The 22,588-nt window shown below is 38.8% G+C and overlaps 1 protein-coding gene across 2 annotated transcripts in view; it reads right to left on the bottom strand.

Annotated features, from left to right (window-relative positions):
* TRHDE (thyrotropin releasing hormone degrading enzyme) overlaps window positions 1–22,588 on the bottom strand; it is a 204,082-nt gene that overhangs the window by 81,209 nt on the left and 100,285 nt on the right. For both annotated transcript variants that reach the window (XM_035128521.3, XM_088651943.1), the window contains exons 5-6: window positions 20,302–20,415; window positions 7,779–7,916 (exon numbers count right to left, since the gene is read on the bottom strand). In XM_035128521.3, the coding sequence (XP_034984412.3) occupies window positions 7,779–7,916; window positions 20,302–20,415 (252 nt within the window). The remainder of the gene's footprint in view (window positions 1–7,778; window positions 7,917–20,301; window positions 20,416–22,588) is intronic.

The raw sequence follows: 22,588 nt of genomic DNA, 5'->3' as shown, positions 1-22,588 counted from the left end.
TCCTATTTATTGTAGTATAAACTCTTAATTAATGACATTTTATATTGTTTACTATTAAAGAAAACTTAGACGTTTCATAACGAATTATGGTGCTGGAGGAGACTCTTGAGAGTCCCATGGACTGCTAGAAGATCAAACCTATCCATTCTTAAGGAAATCAGCCCTGAGTGCTCCCTGGAAGGACAGATCGTGAAGCTGAGGCTCCAATACTTTGGCCACCTCATGAGAAGAGAAGAATCCTTGGGAAAGACCCTGATGTTGGGAAAGATTGAGGGCACTAGGAGAAGGGGCCGTCAGAGGACAAGATGGTTGGACAGTGTTCTCGAAGCTACGAACATGAGTTTGACCAAACTGCGGGAGGCAGTGCAAGACAGGAGTGCCTGGCGTGCTATGGTCCATGGGGTCACGAAGAGTCGGACACGACTAAATGACTAAACAACAACAAATTAATTTGTAGTTTAAGGCAGGTTCTTGTTCTGAGCATTAATCAATGTTATAATCAATTCCACTGAAACAAACCAGTTCCACTGAAACAAACTATGCAGAACTTCAGTAAGTGGGATGGTCACTGTCTTTTCTCCTGAAAAGCATAATGATTTCCGAAAATATATTATGGGATTCCAATAGCCATTAGAGAATAAGTAGGCATGCTAGATGCTGTCTCTAGATCACATAGCTGAATTGGAGAGGCAGAAATGAATCAAGGCCATCCAATAGCTGTGAAAGAAAGGTAAGTTTGGAAACATTCCAGATCTTTTGCATTAACATACCACGGCATTTTACAAAGGCAGAGAGAAAAGTACGAAGCATTGGCCCTTTGAAGATATCTAAAATGACTTAGAGCCAGTGAAATCCTCATAACTTGACCTAAGATCATGGGTGTGGAGTTCATCAAGAAGAACCCATCTTATGAATGTTCTAAGACATGCTGAGTTTGTGCATGAACACTAACTTGTTAAATCCATTAAGGTTATTAATTTTAATAGTTGAATCAAAACCTACTCTCAAAACCAATTTGTTACACCAGTGTCATCTCCTGCGTTATTTGATATTACAATCACAAAGGCTTCGTTCTCACAAGTGAACAGTGACTGAAGCTGCTTAGAAGCAAGCAGTTGCTGGTTGAGCTTCCTTCTCCTTCTGGGAGAACAAAGTAATTTTATAACTCACAAACATTAGGAATGAGAGCAGGCCTGTGTAGGATGTGAATCTTCTTTCATTTCACTAAAAACATTTCTGAAATAATTAATCACCATTCATTTTTCAGAAACTCAGACCACCCTGTGATCTCAAATCCATTTAAACAAAAAGACGACAACAGGTTGCAAAGCACTCACACAAGAATCTGCACATTTCTGTCATTTGAATAGCAGCCAACAAGCAATATCCAAGTCACTTTTACCGAACAATTATTTTGTTGACACTAGACAGACACAGCTGGATGCCAGTATGAAATTTAGCTCATTAGGAAATTCACAGCATGAATTAAAGTTTGAGAACAAAGCATGTCAAACTTGGTTCTTAAAATGACATTTGAAAAATCTTTCATAAAATAAATAAATTAGATCTGAAGCACCTTCATCAGCATCATCAAAGGTAAATGAAGTTTCAGTGAAATCAGTATGATTTCCCTGTAATGTATATAAGCAGGATTTTTGTTTGTTTTAAAATGATGGTGGGTTAAAGCTGAAATCCTAAACACAAGTACGCAGAATTAGACCCCAATGAACTCATGGGACTTCCTGCAAAACAAATGTATGTATGTATGTATGTATGTATGTATGTATTTGATTTTTATACTGTCCTTCATCTGAAGATCACAGGGCATTTTACAATATAACAGAAAAATATTTACCATAATAACAAACAAAAATAGTAACACCCACACACACCCACACACATACAAGTTCAAAAGACCATAGGTTGTTTAATTGGCCAATGACATGGAAGAAGAGGAATGTTTTCACCTGACGCCTAAAGAGATGTAATGAAGGTGCCAGGCAAGCCTCCCAGGGGAGAGCATTCCACAGACTGCAGGAAAGACCCATTCTCACGTTGCCACCCTCCAGACCTCTCACAGAGGAGACACATTAATAAGAGCCTCAGATGTTGATCACAGGGTCTGGGTCCATTCATATGGGGAGAGGTGATCCTTGACCAATTGCGGTCCTGAGCTGCTTAAGGCTTTATAAGTCAAAACCAGCAGAAACCAACTGGAGGCCAGTGCAGATGGGCCAAGATTGGCATCATATGCTCAAACTATATTGCTCCAGAGAGCAACCTGCCTACTGAATTCTGCACCAGCGGAAGTTTGTGAACCATATCCAGAGGCAGCCCCACGTTGCCAAAAAAAGGAAATACTTACCACTAGATGATAGTTGCCCACATGATAGTCTGGGTCATAGGGGGTCTTCTTAAGGAGGGGGCGCACCATTGCCTCCTTCAAGGCAGATGGTACCTCCCCCCACAAATACTTATTGTTTAATAGTTATTATTTAATATTTGATTGAGATTAATTGGTTAATAAATTGGTTTGTATTCTGTAGCTTTTCTTCATTTTGTAAGCCATTTTTATTTTACGTAGGGTAAAAACTTTGCACACTGTGGCCAAAGCTCTACACAATCAATTTAGAACAGACCTAAATATATCTGTGAATCACCTGGCAGTTTCTACTTCAGCTTTTTGAAAAAGCAAATATCACAGTAAGCAACACCGGACTGCATTTTCCGGGGGGGGGGATACAGTTTAAGATTTGCCTATCACGTTGCTTCCTTGCTTGACTGTGGCTGAGACAACCAATGGTTTACTCAATTAGAAAACTTTGCAGGTGATGACTGAATTTCTCCATAACAATAAATGAGAAATGACTCTCCATTGCTTTGTTGTGACTGCTCTACACACTGTTACGCCAAACCTGTAGATTTATCCCAGTAAACCACAGGTAGACCTGCAGACCACATAACACACAAGTCATGCAGGTATTGCCTGGTATGTTTTGTGAGGGCTGGCAACAGCCAATGCAATATTTCTCTGGGAGAAAAGGTCATTTATAATAGTAATCACACATCAGAAGTTCTTCTATATATGCTTGAGGTTTACCTACAAGGAAGGCTGCATCAGCTCAGTGGAGGATACTTATAGATCATGAAATATCTGCACGCTACTTCTGAAATGGATGGTGATGTCACCAAGAACTCCAGCAATATTTCACAGGAGGAAAGAAGACGCTTTGCTGGAATAGTTAAGGCTCTGCTCTACGATTTATCTGAGAAAACGTAGAGAAATCTATCTGACAGAGAATGAGAAAACGCAGCTCTGCCTCCTGGTACACTTTACAGTACTGAACAATTCTTCTCTGGGATGGATATAGACATACTAAAGATAGAATAAATCTTTGAGGAAAATGGTCAGATGGGGAAGCATCATGAATACAAACTGACAGTGTATCTCGAGGGAACAACTTTATATTTTATATTTATCAATCATATTACGAAAAAAAGAAAAAGAAAAAGCACTGTCCTGGAGGAGTACGGTTGTTAAGAACACAAGCTATGAGCAAGAGATGTTCTCAATTCAAATCTCAGTTTAGTGTTAAAGCTCACTGGCTAGCCTTAGGGATTCCACTAAACTCCAGTCTCCAAAAATAATGAGAGACTTACACTGGGATATTCTAGAGATAGGGATACTGAGCAAGGATATGTAGCTCTTTTAATACTTAAGGGGAGTACAGTATAAATATTAACTACTATTATGCAGCTTTTTATCTGTGACTGCTCTTCGTAATACGTAGCTACTTCACATACTGAGTGATTGCTTGGTTTTGTCTAACATGTTGACAGTTTCTTCCTGTTAAGAATAATATGAGTTGGTTGTGGTATGGGGATGGCATACTAATACAGTGTAGGTATTAAAATTATGTGCCCAACCCAGACATTAGAATAAAAACCTAAAATTTGCAAAGCATGTTCTTTTATATCGATGATAATAAAAAATAAAAAAATACTGAAGGTACCACAAAATAAGAGTTCGGAGAATTGGTGCTATATTTCTTGCTCAAAACATCAATATCTCCAAAACTAACACACTAAATTGAACACTCTTGAGATCTAAATGGTCAGAAGATCTCGGAGAACAATTGTGGGCAGGCTTTTAAAACTTAGGATTTAGAGAGCATTTTCCATAGGTTTATTATGACAATGAAAGCAAAGAAAAAGAAATAGGAGAAGCAGAAAATATGGATACCTTTGTATGCCCACAATCTTTTTCTAAACTAGAGCTCCAAGGGTGCTGATTTCCCCCCAAATCCATACCTGTATTACGGTACATTTGAAATTGTTTTATATAAATTGTTTTACTTGTTGCTGGTTTTATTGTTAAAGCATTTTGGGATATTTTATAGGAAGTGGCTCATAAACGGAATGAAATCAATAATGTTGCCATATTGTTGATGAGGTTTGGAAGACATAGAATGGAGTTTCCTCCTGTGATCCGTGTTACATTTCCACAGTGTTGCAAAGTATTTTGAAAAGGTAGGCTCAACACAAAGGGGACTGCAGCTCTGCATTTTCTAACTCCTCCAAGCTTCTCATGTAGGTGGACTGCAAAAAGTGTCCTTCCCCATCTCAAAAGAAAGCTATCTAGCATCTTCATAGTATGGTCATCCTGTCAACGGGGAGGGGGGGAGAGCTCCACTGATGGTATTCTACCACTGATAACTCTTGTTAAAATATATGAAGCCTAGGTTTGTGCTTTAGACTATTAGACGTAAGTGCTTTTCTAGTATTTTTATAAGAGTGTGTAAAAGAAAATGAGATTCAACAGGAAATAAACATAAACAAACATGTCCTTCAAATGGACTTGAAAATATCCTCCCCAACCATTCATTGTGAATATAAAAATATAGCACAGCCTGCTTAGTTGTTCAGACAAAATGTTGCTGGGACTTCATTTATATCAGCAGTTCCATTTAGCCCCTCCACCAGGGCCTCTCTTATGTGTTCTGACACCACTGACAAGGACAAAAGCACAATATATTTTTTCATTAAGCATCCTTATGAGAAAATCTTCAAGGATGGGCAAACACAGGAGGTTGATGAAATTATTTACACAGATGAGCCATCACTGAAGTTCAAGTACAATACGGAATAAAAATAGTAGTTAAATGCTTATCACAACTTCCACTGCTTCATTAACTTATTTCAGATATTTAACTCGCTCCGTACACTGAAATAGCGTCCCAAATGCACTAATGTACAACAAAAATGCTCATCGTAATGGAATCATAGTAGCAAAGTATGGTTGCAGCATTTTCACAATAAGAGGGAAATGTATTCCAAGTAGTTTGAACCTGCCTACAGAGACAAATAATAAATGAAAGAGACTTAAAATCTGATGTTCTTAAAATAAGATCGGGGAACATCCTTAGGAATTGCTAAGAGGGGGACAAAACGTGGCGTTAACATTCTGCCTTTACAAAGTAGCAGTATGAGCAGAAATAGTTGACCACTAGGTCTAAGGTCAATAGTTGCAGGCTTCTGGCTGCCCCCTATGCAACATGCTACATAGATAGTTGTGGACTGAAGCAGTGCCCCAAAGTTGCAGCACAGTTGTGATGCTGTTAACTCCATTGAATGTCCCTTTCTGAAGATTAGCTTGTACAGGTAAAATCAATGTGTGGAGAATCAGGGAAATCTTGAAAGAAAGGTTGCTCAGAATGCACACAGAATTATAAATGGGAGTGCTTGAAAAGGTCAGTTAGGTTTATATAATTAACTACAGGAGGTCAATAGGTTGGCAGCTGCCCCTGAGGTCCAGGGACATGATGTTTATACAGTTACCTACAGGAAGTCAAAAGGTCAGCAGTTACCTTTGCGATCCAGGGACACAATGTTTATACGGCTAATTGTAGGAGGTCAAACAATTGGCAGTTACCTCTGAGTACTAGGCGTACAATGTTTACCTGTTGCCTACCTACAGTTGGCTCCATATCCAATGCCTTGTGGGACATATTTGAGAGAAGTAAAGACTTGAGGGATAACCTACACAAATCTGGAGTGGAGTTCCTAAGGCGGTTGGATGGTGTCTTATAAGCTTCCTTCTGGCAACTCCTGCAGCCAAGCTGGTGCCAAATGTATTGCTATGTTTTCCTTTGGACCACATCAGCAAAGGGCAAGAGTGGGATCTTGTTGGCTGGGCAGCCCAGGACGTACACACACTTGCATCCCAAAGAGTGTCATGTTTCTTTCCAGAGTGCATTAAGATGAGGAGAATGAAGGTAATACCCCTAAAGTATTGTTTTATTCAGAATGTTGAATGAATCTATTAACCGTAACATTCCTGATAGGCACTATACTTAAGAAACCATAGGCAAACTCTATCTTAGTGTTTCATTGAGAAATGAATATGAATAGAAGATGGTAAAGACAGAAACAAAAATGTAGGACTTTTTATTACTTAAAGGCAAACTAATTTTTACTGTTATAAACCAAAATATTCCTATTATCTGTGTGGGAGTTCAACCTACTCATTGGCTGACCTGCTAGGATACCAAGAGAATTTATGATATTCTGGAGGCTAGGAGGATGAATCAGCTCAAGAAATACTGCCCGGCAGTGGTGAAAGGAGTAAAAGTGGATAGGGGAAATTTTCACAAACAGCTTTGGAGAAAAAGCAGAGCAAGTCACACCAGATGACTCAATGAAGTAATCAACACCACACAGATGGAAAGCTCCCTAATCTCAGATATGAATCAGACAGAATTTCTAGATATGACAGCAAGACAGAATTTGAGTATGGAAAAATGCCAAAAGCAAACTTTACTCGGGCACATATCCATAATAATATTCTGCCCTGGTCCTGATTGAGTTTGAGTTCCCAGAAGAATGGAGAGGATGCTCTGCAGACATCACAGATGGGTAAAAATTTATGAACCTGATGGGCCAGAACTGTGGAATAATAATCATAACCCTAATCTATCCTTCATAACTGCACTCATCCATGTTCCAGGAGTGTGATCCTTGTGTTTTGTTTCATTTTAAAAATAGCATTAATAAATGCATTTCTATTTCACGTTAAAACTTAGATGTTTTTAGGCTGCCATCACTGGATGTCACCCATTATTTAAGTAAAAAAATACACTATTGTTAAAGTGAAAAGGCATTTAATCTTTTGCGGTCTGGTTTCAAATATTCCTTTGAAGCCTTTGACCACTAACTGGCTCACATGGCAGGATCTTATTATTAGGATGGGTGTTGTACTTTGTGCATGCACACTTTTAAAATGGTTTAAAGTGTTTTCAGTGCTGTTTTTAATATGATTACTTATTTGTTTATTGGTTTTTTATTTTAAAAAATGTATTTATTTGTGTTTTTAGTTGTAATTTATGCTGTGAACCGCCTTGGGTGCTGCACTGGGAGAAAGGGAGGATATTGAACTAATAAACTGATTGCAATATAAATGCAATTATAAATCAGCTTCTGCAGATTGCCATGTGAAGAATTTTATATCTGTAGCCAATTCAGGACACATGGCCAGCCTGACACAATCTCAGGTTTTTAAAATGGACAGCTCCAGTTTGGGAGCTGGTTATAAGGGAGAATAATGAACAGACTTTGCCAGATATAGCCTTTTCCTTGCTGTGGAAAAATCAAAAGCCGACATCACCATGCAATTATAGAGCAGTAACTCCAAGCTATGGAAATAATGGTATGTGAGATGATAAATACCTCCCCCCCCCCAAAAAAAAATCAAACAAACAAGACTTCTGTTCTACGCCCACCTTTTTATATGCGATCCAGTCGAACACTCTGTCAATGTCTGTGGCTTGCTGCACTTCCTGTGAAATGGGATGTGAACTAGCCAGGCCATCAAGCAGCATTACTTCATGTAAAACATCTGTCAGGAACCTCTGCTTCTCCTGAAATACAACAAAACACACTCGTACATTTGCAATTACACACAGATTTGCAGTTGCACAGATAGAAATCTGAAACTGTGAAGATAGCAGTTTCACACATTCCTTTATGCATTCTGATATTATGTGGATTTATTAGCCGGCAGCTCATCTGGAGAATGAACAGTGAAACAGTTGCTCAAACAGGATTTCCACATTTGCTGCACGGTATCCAGAGCCCTTTGAAGGAAAGAAATATTATGAAATGCAGCGCCATAATAACTGCATGCTAGACGTTTATCCATTTGTAAGCACAAATAGCAGCAGCCAAGGCAAAACAACAACAACCACATCATGGAGAATAAGAGGTGGTATCTCCACCCTCTATTTGAACCGAGTGAGCGGACCTGAGTGAAGCCTTCTCACTCTTGGTCCGCTCCTGTGGCCATGCCCCCAGCAGCAGCACAGATTGGCTTATTTGAATAGGGGTTTGGCGGGAGCCCCCAGCGCTCTGCAGTGCCGGGAAGGTGGGCCAGCTGGCAACCCAGCATGTCACCCAGAATTTTGGGGATGGTGTATGCAGGGCCTCAAATGGCGCCCACCTCTGATGGGTGCGCAGCTATTCTCAGAAACAGTCACGAGCATGGCTCATTCTACGCAACACTTTCAGGAACTTCAGAGAATAAAATGTTTCGCAGAAAGCATGCTTTCTAGGGTCGTACTTCCTTTTTGGTGCTCATGAGCTGCCTTATCCTTGGTTTTCAAATCATACATATATGAGTTTAAAGTACTGATTAGTCTTACTTTGTAAGCTGTCATGAAATTATGGTTTCACGTTTATCTACACTGCACACATTTTTGCACTGACATCAGCCTACTAATATATCACTTTTCTGGGTGTTTTGCATTTTTGTAAAGATATATAAGAGACAGATGAAATAACAATTCGTGTAATTCTACATATGGAAATGTTATGGCTATCAGTCAGCTAATTTAAATTATATTGTGAATCAGCTGAAAAGCTGTTCCACTCCTGCTCCATCTGGAAGGTAACTTTTATGTGAAAATGCATTAGAGTACATGGAAGGTATTATTACATATTTAAACTACTGAAAAACTAGATCTAACCACTGAACACACACATGGGATTTAGAAACTAGGCACATCAGATTGGACTTGGAATAAATGAGCAGCAGCTTGTTACTTGCCTTGACTGCAGAATATCTGAACAAGTTACTTGCTCCTTTGTGAGTATCAAAATAGATTATCCTCAAAGAGGATGGGGCTATTAATAGTGATATTAAATTGAAATGCAGAAGGAAGAGAATAGGTGTATTTAGGAATAGATTATTTAATTTACCTATGCTGAATATATATATCCTCAAAATCTACCTTGAAATCTATTGAAGGGTTGGATTGAAGAGATGGATTTTGAAGCTGGATTTCCAGGTATTTTGAAAGCAAGAATACATATTAATGTTGTTTTTCAGTTTCTATTGCCTTATAGGCCCTAAAAAGACTGGTGTGTGAGCCAACCTGGGAGTAAAGATGATCGGATTTCACTCATAAAGGAAAGCAAAAATCATGAAATTACTCAATTCAGAAGAACCCATTCCATTTCTAGGATGTCGGTGCCTTTTCCACAATGGCCCAGCTCTCACAACATAATTAGCAAAACCTTGGCTTGGCAAGACCACACAAGCATGTGAAGGGGAAACTAACCTTGGTTTAACTCAGCACTGCACAAGAGGAAAAGGACCAGTGGCTACTAGCTCCTCTCCAGACCCAGCATGCCATCAAGGTTCATCTTAGAATGTTATTCAAACCAGGCCAAACCATCCTCTTGACAAGTGAAAGGGGACCACTATTTGATACCTTATGATTTCCCACCAGTGGTCCATTGATCAGAGTCAGACACTGAAAATATTGGAGAGCAGTCTCACAGGTATCAACTAAGTTTTACTCAGCACAGACTACCTGGAATAAATGGACCTAACTTGAGATCAATGTTTGGGCAACTGTAGTTTATTTTTAGACATCAATTTTATCATAGATTTTGGGAAAGTTAATGAGAACTTGCACATCCATGTTCCTGGGAGGTTTTTTGGGGGGCAGGGGGTGGAGGACACAGTAATTTATAGTATACAGCCCTACATAATAGAAAACAAAAAAGTAGCAGTTAAATAAATGTGGACAAAAGATTGGCAGAAAAGAGTGACAATGTTTGTTTAAATGAAATAAAGGGGAAATATACATGGAAAGGTTTCCAACATAAAGTTCATTCAATTACTGTGCCTGATTCACTGGAAATGATCTGTTCCTTCTCCTCGCCTCCCTACCCCCAGCTTCAGGGAATTGTATATATCTATCTACCATGATAAAGATGCAGTGACTGTATGAATTTTATAATACTTATTGAGACATAAACAAAAGCTTAAGATAGTTAGCATGACAATGATGCAATACTTGAACCAGCCACATCAAAAAGAAAAAGAAAAGAAAAAAAAGTTTCCCAAACATAATATGAGATAGCAGGACAAAAGAATTTAAGTGTGGGAGAGAAACTGAATTGCATCCAACAAGAGAACAAAAGGAACAGCACAATGTAAGTCATAACTGATAATTAGTGTACATAAGAGATCAAAGGCCTGAATGTTAACAGAACCTCTTTGTTCTGGTATAGGCATTCATACGGTTGACAGATTAAGAGACCTGTGTGAATAACACTTAATAAGGTCATTCCATTCTCTAAACCATATCCCTGGCAAAATGCTTTAACATATCGTTTCAAAAATATGTTTTATTAGGCAGAGGAATAGGAAAGGGTTATATATGCTGTCTGAATTTCTTTATATATTTTATGCCTATGAGAGTGAAAGTAGAATCTTCTCCACTTTAAATTAAAATTAAAACCCAGGAATTTTCTGCCTGTAATGTTCAGCGCAGAAAACGACTGAAACAGTGGGGACTGCCTATGTCAGGCATGGGCAAACTCGGCCCTCCAGATGTTTTGGGACTACAACTCCCCTCATCCCTGACCACTGGTCCTGTTAGCTAGGGATGGTGGGAGCTGTGGTCCCAAAACATCTGGAGGGCCGAGATTGCCTATGCCTGGCCTATGTAATTCTAAGATTCCTTATTTGCAACAGCAACTTTTAGCTTTCTTCCCCCATCCTCATAGCAATTTAAAAAGTCATTGATGCTCATAATATTTGAGCTAGTCTTGCTGAAAAATGGGTGTGGCTATTTAATATATTTATATATTATTTTTCTTATAAAACATAAGGCAGATATTAACATCCCAAGCCATTTTGGTGAAGTGGGCCACTATTAGAACTAAAACATGCCAGGTTCATCTCAGGACTATCACTCTTTAACATTCTGGGTGACTCACAGCAGTTTACTATTATACAAATATTTACAAAATATAGCTCCTTATAATTTTATAGAGCAGACAAAACAAAAAGGGAAGAGTGGTGTATATAAACTATAACATCTCAGGTTGAAATGCTTTCCATCTCTGTTGTTCATCCAAGGTTTTTGTAAGTTACACCTTCTGTCATCTAAGGCAGCGTTTCTCAACCGCTGTTCCGCGGCACAGTACTGTGCCGCGGGACGCTGGTTGGTGTGCCGGGAGACGCTGGCGACGAGAAGGGCGATTTGCTGCCCTGTCACGTGACTGGCGGCCGCCATTAGGGGCGCTGACCCGCCGGAAAGGAAGCCGGCCGGGTCGCGATGGGGGCAGGGCGAGCGCAACTCTCAACAGCCACCACCGCGGCTGTTTGTCTCGCTCTCGCTCCTCTTGCTGGCGGCGCCCGGGAGTTTTTTGGTCGGCGCGGGAGTGAGCGGCCTCTTCGGCAAGGAGTCCTGCAGAAGGTGAGGTGCTCTTCTTGCTAGCCCAGGGGTCGGCAACCCGCGGCTCCGGAGCCGCATGTGGGGGCCTCAAAAGGGAGCCTCACCAAGAAGCCCCAGCCCACACAGACAGGGACCGATCGGAGGTCGGTCCGTCGTTTGTTCCCTTCCGCTGCAGAAACTCCGCCGCCGGGGCTGCGCGCACGGGGAGAAGGCGGCGAGTGGCTCCGCCAAGGACATAATGCAGAACATACCCGCAAAGGAACCCCTCAACAGTCTTTTGCCATTAAACTCCAACTTTTACACCATTCACTTTTTGCACCCATGTGTGTAATGATTACATCTCCCCTCCAAACTAAACTAAATATAGGGCGGCACAGAGTTGGTGTGCCGCGGGATTTTTTTTTCATAGAACAAGTGTGCCGTGGCCCAAAAAAGGTTGAGAAACACTGATCTAAGGTTCACATTCTTTGCCCAAACTCATTCATCCCAATCTAGAACAACAACAAGTCTTGTGGCATTATGGCACAAGGTTTCGTACCATGAAACATCCTGGAAATGGTAACTACAAAGGGGTGTGATAAATCAATAACCTCAATTCATGCCCACAGGTATTAAAACTTAATTTCCCTAACAAATTCTGATTCATTGTGGTTCTCCTTCCTCCCACTGAAATTCCTCTGTTCAAGGATGACCACTTTAAAGTCAAGAACAGAGAGTCCTGCTGAGTTGAAATGTTCTTTTACTTGTTTCTAAATATTGTCATTGCTGGTGCCAAATTTGTGTTCACTGACACTTTTGTGTTAGGACTGGCACCTGGGTTTGTTACAGGGTCTTGAGTCTGTGTCTTGGGGGTCTTTTATTTGCTATCCAAGATACACTAAAGAAAACCCATTCTAAAAGTATCTCAGAGATGCTCCAGTGTCCACATGAAGCTGTCCCCCACATCACAGCTGAGTTTCCCCATTCATTCCAGTGGAGAGGGCAGCGGTGTGCGCATGTTGCTTTCATTGCTTTGGACCTCTCCCCACATGTTTAAATGTCTTTTTTAATTTTCCCATCCTTCTTTGGCAATTCTGTACTATAATCCATGTTGTCAGTGTCCCAGTTCCTCCCTAATGCAGACTGGGCAGAAAGGAAGGTGCTTCTAAACAACCCAGCATCCATCATTCTCCATTAGGGTTGCCAGACTCAATAGTGGACAGGACTTCTGTGCCTTTAATTGCCCTGCTCTCTTTTGAGTCTGGAAACCTTAAAGAGAAACCAGCAGACCCTTTGCTTGGAAATTAAACAAAGGGTCCGCTGGTTCCTCTTTAAGGTTTCCAGACTCAAAAGAGAGCAGGGCAATTAAAGGCACAGAAGTCCTGTCCACTATTGAGTCTGGCAACCCTATTCTCCATCATGCCACACAAGCATAAAGAAAATGTAGCCCCTCAAAAATCAAGGAGTAAAAGGGGCAAAACAACAACAAATATCTTTTTAGAATAAATATTCATAATTGGAAAGTAATTTCTAGGATTCTTTTCTAAAAAAAACTTTCACAGCTGCAAATATAATGGTCTGGTTTGCACAAAATGGTAAGCTGAACTATGATTTAGTGAGTTCATAAAAGTATATAGCCCCCAGCTGCTTTGCTGGTTCCTGATCATTTTTACTGCTACAGCACAGTATAGCTTTAGTGCATGGGTAGGCAAATTAAGGCCCAGGGGCCGGATCCAGCCCAATCACCTTCTAAATATGCCCGTGGGTGGTCCGGGAATCAGCGTGTTTTTACATGAGTAGAATGTGTCCTTTTATTTAAAATGCATTTCTGTGTTATTTGTGGGGCATAGGAATTCGTTCATATTTTTTCCCAAAAAATTTAGTCCGGCCTCCCACAAGGTCTCAGGGACAGTGGACTGGCCCCCCTGCTGAAAAAGTTTGCTGACCCCTGTGTTGTCTGAAGCAGGATCCATGTTTAAGCTCTCTCCTTGCTAACCATCAGCCATACCCGATGTTTCTTTGTGAGTTCTCAATAAGACATGGTTTGGCTTACTGGATCATGTAGACAAGGTGACTGACCTTAAGAACTGTAAGCTAGCAACTGTTTTGGCTCTAAGCTTGGTTATATGTTTCTTGTCATATTCAGCTGCAAATGAATTTCGTCTCTGGTTCAATGCAGAAAGCTTTCTTTCAAGGACTGAAACAGAAAAATAACACTAGAGGCTTATTTCAGTGCATGATTCCTGGAAGATGTCAAATTCCATGTGGTATTAATTAAAAGCTTCGTTTTTAGATTATTTGAAGCCCTTAACCAAGGAGAGGGAGATGAAAGTATTTTTGAAAGGAAAGTGAGAAAATGAACTCATGTTTCTCTCCATGCTGAGACAGCATGATATGTGTGCTGGTCTAGAAGGATCAAGCAGACTACAGCTCCAATATAATATGCAAAAATAATAATGAAATAAATCAAGACAGTCGATTTCTTAAGTCTACTTCCAGAACTTTTAATACTTCCTTCCTGATCTGTCTTGCAAGTCTCAGAAAGTCTCAGAACATTTTTCTGAAGAAGATAAATGTTTTAGCAGGCAATTTAAGTCCAAGATATGCACAAGCCTAATCACAACCTTCTTCTTCTTTATTTTAATCCTGCCCTTGGAGGAAATCGGCAATTGAGACCATTCATCAGGGTCTTGAGCTGTGCACTTTGAGATACTCTGAGTATTTAGCTTAATGAACTTAAGTTTAATGATTTTCCATTAATATTTATTTTTATGCTTAAACAAGCCTGCTTAAGCCCAGGTTTTATCAAAGGAAAGTGATATGCAGATATTTCAATATTAAGCTAGTTTCGGTTTCCAGAAGAAATGACAGAATCATCTAGACCATGGCGTACTATACTGTGATGGATCACTTAAGGAAAGATGAAGGATAGTTGCATGACTACTGGAGCTCTGTGCTTAATCTTTGAATAAAAGTTTGACTTTGCTAGCAACTTTATTGGATGAGTCAAGACAGAGTATATCAACAGTGGCAGTCACACTGAATTCTCCTTCCTCCATGCAGTGTTTTTAGAAGGCAGCTGCTCTGTCTCTTTCATATTTGTCTCCCTTTAAGAAAAAATATTATGCTCATAGGACTCTGCAGATATGTGATAGAGGTGTTTGATTAAAACACATATCTCCAGAAACTAGGAGCATTCCTCTCTCTCTTTTTTTTCTTTTAAAGGAAGACAGATATGGAAAAAGACAGAGTAGCTTTCTCCAACAGGGAAAGAGGAAAATTCAGTGTGACTGCCATCACCGATGTACTCTGCCTTGACTCAGCCAATAAAGTTATCAGCAAAGCCAAACTTTTATAAAGTGAATGAAAGGGAGAAGGCCATTGAGCCCTGTGAAATGCTTTCTCAGTGCTGAGTGAGGTAGTGACTGCTAAAGCATTTGACACTTTGTATTTTATGGATGAAAAGGAAAATCACTCACCAGCAATTGCTTTTGTCATCATCTCTCCCCCACCCCCCGCCCCCGTGCTACTAATATAGACATTCAAGGACAGAGAGTGTGTCAACTCCACCTACTCAAAAGTAGGAGCCATTGAAAGCTGTTGACAAATTCTAGATAGGCATATAGCTCAATCCATATTCTGTATTTTCAAAATTTGGGGTTGTTTTTTTAAGAAAAACACAATGATAAAAAGAATTAGGATACTTCATATATGATTTCTCAAGACTTTAGAACAAAGAGGTCCCATTATCTATTGTTAGAAACAGTGGCTTGAATTTTGAACTACCATGTATCAAAGCAGTTTCCTGAAATGTTGCACATATCCCATAAAAACTGATATGTGGGATCATAACAAATAATTTCTTCCTACTCTCCAACAAAGGAGATGCTACTTTAGAAGATCAAACGTCTGCGGTTAAGGAAAATATACATCTACAGCTGCAAGTTCTGGAGGGCTAAGAATACTGGTTAATAGGGTGGGTCATAATAGGTTGGAATACTGGTTAATAGGGTGGGTCATTAAAAAAAAATCGAAAATGTTTCCCCCCTTGATCTTATCTCAGGCGTATGGTATAAACATAGTCAAATTTCAAATTTGGGACAAATCGGTTAATATTTAGACCCTGCTCCTACAGATTGAAATTTTGCCTCACTACGAGTGATAAAAACATAGGAAGTGCCATTCGCAAATGGTTGAACGTGCAGTGAAGGAGGTTACTAGAGCATCTAGGATACTTATTGGAGAGAAAAGACGTGATGCTACCATCAAAACAACAATGAACAATCGCTCTAAAAGCATATTTTTAGCATGATATAATATGGTGTCCATGTACAAATTATATATTGCATAAGGCATAATTTTATTAATTACACAAAATGTAAGCATTTAGTACAATTTATACCAAGTAATTAAGTATAATGTGATGTTTTGATGCAACACATAATATGAGTGGTGTTTTCTTGTTTATGTTTACTTGTTACCATTTTTTCCCCCCAAAACCATTGGTTTTTCATGTAAATTATCAACATGTTTTATCTTAAATAAATAAATATTGCAGAAAATAATAGTATGCAACTATTATTGCTCTACATAAAACCTAAAATTTATGTTTATTAGTTCACAATTTAACATACTGTGAATTAAATGAGTCAAATTCCTATGTTTTTATCACTCGTAGTGAGGCAAAATTTCAATCTGTAGGAGCAGGGTCTAAATATTAACCGATTTGTCCCAAATTTGAAATTTGACTATGTTTATACAATACGCCTGAGATGAGATCAAGGGAGGAAACATTTCCAATAATAATAATAATAATAATAATGACCCACCCTACTGGTTAAACCACAGGAAGAGAAATGTTACCACAGGACTGTGCATTCTGTTCACACATATCATTCGGGTTAATATTGATAATGTTTCTCTTCCATGAAAACATTAACAGAAATCATCTAGCAGTGCCTGAAATATCTCAATTGATATCTGAGGATACTCTTCATCTTTCAAAATAATAATAATAATAATAATAATAATAATAATAATAATAATAGGGATATTTTAAAGGAAATCACAGTAGAGAGATCTGGATGCAATTTTCTACATCTAGAAATATGCTAGAAAATGTTTTGCAAGGAAAGTGATACTGTGAAACAGCAGCAGGCTGCCAAATGGAAATGTATGAAACCTAAAACAAAATTAGCTTCTGTGAGAAAGGAGCTGAAAGGAACTGAAAGTTCATTTTCAACTGAACTGCTGAAAATAAGAACCAAGGTAGAAGGAAGCATATAAGACCTGAGGTCAGAAGATGAATGACAATAGAATAAACCTGAAGACAAAGGTGTGTAAATCAATATAATATTTCACAAATAGGAGGCAATGAGAGATGTTGCTTTAGGGTGGCCAGGTGAAAAGGGGGCCAGGGCTTCTGCATCTTTAATAGTTGTGCAGAAAAGAGAATTTCAGCAGAAGTAGATTGTCATACAGAAGATCTGCACAACTGTTACAGGTTCAGGATCTCTGAACCTGTGGATCTGTGGATCTTCAGCTTTGCTCGAATCTGAAAGCTGATAGGCTTCAGAGCTAGAGAACTCTTATCCATTAAGACATGGAAACTGAGTTCAAACCAGGCTTGAAATAGGGAAGACACTACAGTGGTACCTCTACTTACGAATAACTCTACTTACGAATGTTTCTACTTATGAATGGAGCTCCGTCCGCCATCTTGGATGCGGTTTAGATAGCATTTTTTCTACTTACGAATTTTTAGATAGGATTTTTTCTACTTACGAATTTTTTCTCCCAATGAATTCCTATGGGATTCGACTTACAATTTTTTTCTACTTACAAATGAGTGTTTGGAACGCATTAAATTCGTAAGTAGAGGTACCACTGTATTTTCTTTTCAGCCAGAGTTTGCTAAGTTACTTTGTATTCCTATGTCCTCCTGAATCTGCATGTTTTGCTGTAAAATGCTGTGGTTTGTTTATTTGTTTATTTTCTGCTATTCAATAAAATATTCTTACTGGACATTGTCTGCATATGGGTGTACAAGTGCTGATTGGATTGAAACATTTGCTGAAGGCCTGAATCCTATGTAATGGGAGAGGTTTTTTGGGCTTTTCAGCAATCTTTTAGCCCAGGCATCCCCAAACTGCGGCCCTCCAGATGTTTTGGCCTACAGCTCCCATGATCCCTAGCTAACAGGACCAGTGGTCAGGGATGATGGGAATTGTAGTCTAAAACATCTGGAGGGCCGAAGTTTGGGAATGCCTGTTTTAGCCCAAACGTTTTAAATCTTGATATTTTATTTATGTCATTTTATTTTATTTTATTTTACCCTTGGGTCATTTTGATTGCCTTTTTCTGAAACTTTTTTTAAAAAACAATATCCTTTTTGAGGTGCAATCTCCAACTTCAGAAATATTCTGTTCACCACAAAGTATCTAACATTTGTGTCACTATCTTATTGGGCCATCAGAATACAAATTCCAATTATACCTACTCATAATAATTTTATCTATTAATGTTATATTTATTTCTATTTTCAGTGACAATTTATTGTTTAGTTGTCAAGCACATAATTCTGCCTCATGCCCATTTTAATCTGAATACCACATATTCTCATTTTCATTAACACACCTTGCTCAACCCATCTGGACACTGAGCAAGTTTTCTCTCTTTAAAATATGCTTACTTTGCAGGACAGCTTCTAAGGCAAAATTATTCTGTTTTTGTTAAAGTGATTATGAGCAGAACGAATGACTCTGGTACAGCAAAGATAAAATCAAGAATATGACCAACGTAGTCTATGACATTTCACTATGGTAAAATCAACAAAAGCTGCTAGGTTCCATTGCATTTATAATTAGACAGACTTTATTGTAATTCAAGATGTGTTTTTGAAAGTAAAATCTTTAAGAATAATAAATATTACAATGAGTGCTTAGGTGAATTAAAGAAATTTACATTTGAAAAACAGATGTCAGTTTTGATAAAGGGTTACTTTGCATTTTTCATAGTGAATTTTTGAACTAAAAAAAATAAAAGGATAAATCTGTCAAAAATAATAAATCACATTTTAACAAAAATATTAAACTGTAATACAATACCTGTGCACAAGTATTCTTACAAGAACACTACAAACAATATTTTCCCAAGGGAAGTACTACAAAAAAGCATCTTATTACCATATGACAAATGTTATATATTAAATAAACTCAAATCAGCTGTGGCATAAGCCAAATTTGTTAGTCTTTAAGGTGACACAAAAAAAAATTCTAACACTGCTACTATTCTGGAAATAGAATCACTTGGCACTCTGAGCACCACAAGGCTTTAAGGAGCCCATTCATATTATTATGGGAAGTTAAATGTAACAGTGTTAAGAATCACATAAAATGTTGCTCTGCAATTACTATTTATGCTCTTGAATGCAGAGGAAACAGTTACTTAACTTAGCATGCACCCTAACCAATGGCTTCAAGTTGCAAGAAAGGAGATTCCGACTAAACATCAGGAATAACTTTTTGACAGTAATAGTAATAATAGTAATAATAATTATGATCTGTACCCCACTCATCTCGCTGGGTTGTCCCAATTGTTGTTCAACAGTGGAAGAGACTCCCACGGAGGGTGATGGACTCTCCCACCTTGGAGGTTTATAAGCAGAGCTTGGGTGGCCATCTGTCATGCATGATCTAGCTGAGATTCCTGCATTGCAGGGGGTTGGACTAGATGACTCTCAGGTCTACTTCCAGCTCTACAATAATGTGATTCTGCGATGCAGCTGATGACTAACTTGATGTTATTTCTTTTGTAGTGAACGGAATATTGCACGGCTGGAACACTGTCAACTGATTTCACACCTACCGACTTTGCTTTAGTGAATAACTGATAGTTGCACATACCATTTGGCTTCTTCTCTCCAGTGCTCTGGCAGCATGCTGCAAATATATGAAGCCGTCTCATACTTAAATCAGAAGGCTGGAACATTTAGCCCATTGTCTGTGTTGTGACTTACAGTGAGTCTACAAGACCACAGGAAAACATATTTGCCGGCCCCACTACTTGAGATCCTTTGAACTAGAGATACAAACGATTGAACGCATGAAGAGACTGCTAGGACAAGCCAATGGTCCATCCACTCTAGCATCCTGTTTTCACAGTGGCTGAACAGCAAGTAGGATCTGAGCAGAAGAACACTCTATCCTTCTGTGGCTTCTGCCTCCAACTGAGTAGCAGGCAGGGCAGAGCCATCCTGGCTAGAAGCCATTTATAGCTTTCTTCTCCATGATTTGTCAAATCCTTTTTTAAAAAGCCCCCCAAGTATAGACAGCCATGACTGCCTCCAGTGGCAGCTCGTTCCATTATTTAACTATGTGTTGAATGAATAAGGACTTGCTTTCCTCCATCACGAATCTTCCAACATTCACCTTCATGGGATGTCTACTTGATTGGACTTGGGATCTTCTGTATGCAAACGTATGTTCTACCATTACGCTAGCTTCCTTTTTTTTAATGAGCAAAACAACAAGAAAACAAAGTGACTTGCAAAGTACAGAAAAAAGTACCAGCTTACCAGATTCCAACCTGGATACAGGTAGTCAGTTCCAACAAATTCAAAATAGTGAGCAAAGCCTTCTTTTAGCCACACATCTTCCCACCATACTGGGGTCACAAGGTCACCAAACCACTAAAAGAAATGAACAAAACTATGGTTTTAAAATATCATTTGTTCACATTCTATTTATGCAACAGGTTCCAAACATAATTGATGAAAAGTTACTGCATTTCTCAGTGGTGACTTCTTATACCTTTTCCTTAATTGTTTCAAAAGATTTTAATAAGGGATTCCTATAGGTTTCCCCTATAAGCAGAAAAAGGTGTCTTGTAAGATAACTGCATCCTAGACATTTGATACTAAGCCTCCTTTAAGGTTTCAATAAGTACTGCACCAGAAACTCAGAAACAAAATTAAACATTTGCTTTAAAAAAAATGGGGGGGGGGGGAGCCAACAATGAATCTATACAATGAATTGGTGCTGTAACAAGAAAAGGCACTTAAATCTTGCAATACTGGAAAGAAATGGGGGGGGGGACTACATCATGCTTTGCAAGGTGGTCTTTGGCCCCAGAAACTAGGGCAGAGAAAAATTGCTTTTTATTTCCAGCATGGTTCCTGACTTTCACTAACTATACAGAAGGTCAGAAATATCTTGCCTACACAAGTATCAAAAGAACCTCTTGGATTTTCAGAATAGTAAACCATCTACACTTGTATCAAGGGCTTGCAAATGTAGTCCAATTAACGGGCGTTCCCAGGTGATTTACTATTTAATGTAATTACTTATGTGTAATTAAAATTGCTCCACCTCCACTAACTGGAGAGTGGGCTATTTAATCTCCAACCACTGAAGAGTTCCTGGTGTGATCATTTCTAGGCTATCCCTTCTCACTATCATGAGCCTTTCTGTATTGTTTCCTTGGAATTGCTTTGGACTGCTGTCTCTGTGATTCCAAACAGCTTTTATAGGCATGATAGCTACCAAGTGAGAAGTTCTGAGAATATCAAAAATGAAACAATTGAAGGAGAAGGTGAACCACACCAAAAAATAAACACACACCACCACCTTGTTTTGTTTTTGAAAAACCTCCCCCACTCCTTCTAATGATTCCAATGGAAAGGAATTCATCATGACTAGGGAAAATCAGGCTTGTTTTGGGAGGGTGCTGGGAGTACAAGGGTGCTTAGGATCCTGTAACATGTTGACAAAGCACCCTGTTTCTTGCCTCACAACAGGCAGAGAGACACTGGAAAAAACAAAACAAGAAGAGCCATCTACCATAACAGCAGGTAGGCCTTCAGAATTGAACATCTTTCTTCCCTTACTGTGTGGGAGGCCTGGTCCCTCTTATGGTCCCTCAGTAGCTCTCCAAAGGGCAACAGGATTGCTCCTAAATCTTTTTTTCTTTCTTTTTAAAAGATTCAGATATGTATTTGGCATTTGCAACAGCATTGACTTCCTCATGATAACCGTATGCTACTATCACCCCATATCATTTAAACTGCCTCTAATGGAAATGACTTCCAACGAAGTGAACCCATAAAATATTGCTGAACCTTTTATCTCATTGTAGTTAGCTTCAAGCAAAACATGTCGAAGGAGCTGAAGATCAACGTCAAATGAGAACAGTGCTTTGTGCTCTCATCCTATAATTAGTTAGGGATGCATTTCATTGTCAAACAATTGTAGAGTGGTCATATTCAAATCTTTGAAACAAGCAAACCATCTTATTTTGCCACCTTTTCAGGTTGTGAGCAAATTATTCACTTGTAAACCTAGTTACAAATGTTTAGTAACATTAAAATCATATGACAGCCAGTGTAGTGTAATGGTTAGAGTGTCAGGTGACTAAGGATGGATAGCTGTCCCAGCATTTATTACAAGAAGATAAGCCACTGCAATTTTTAATTGTTTGATTATCATTTTTATTTTACCATATGCAACATAGCACATCTAAGTGCTCTTGATTAAATAGATTATTTATTTTAAAAAATTGATTTTAATACGAGTCCTTAAAAATGCATGGGGATCATGTTTTTTTATTTAAAAAGAGACACTCCTCACACACTTACAATTGGGGGGAATGTCTCTTTTGAGTTTATTGTACACCGTGAAATACATCTGCATCATCTAAAAATAAATGATGCCCATTCCAAAGAAGTATTCATTCATATGCAAATCTATGCACTTTTAATCAATTAACAGATTAAATCCACATGATTAACCAAATCAGAGTCCTAGTTAGAATATATTTTTCAAGTAATTAGACTGCAATAACAATACACCTTAGAAATTCCATAA

Source organism: Zootoca vivipara, chromosome 9, assembly GCF_965207765.1.
Source record: "Zootoca vivipara chromosome 9, rZooViv2.hap1.1, whole genome shotgun sequence".
NCBI lineage: Eukaryota > Metazoa > Chordata > Lepidosauria > Squamata > Lacertidae > Zootoca > Zootoca vivipara.
This window is presented reverse-complemented; position numbering and strand designations above follow the sequence as displayed.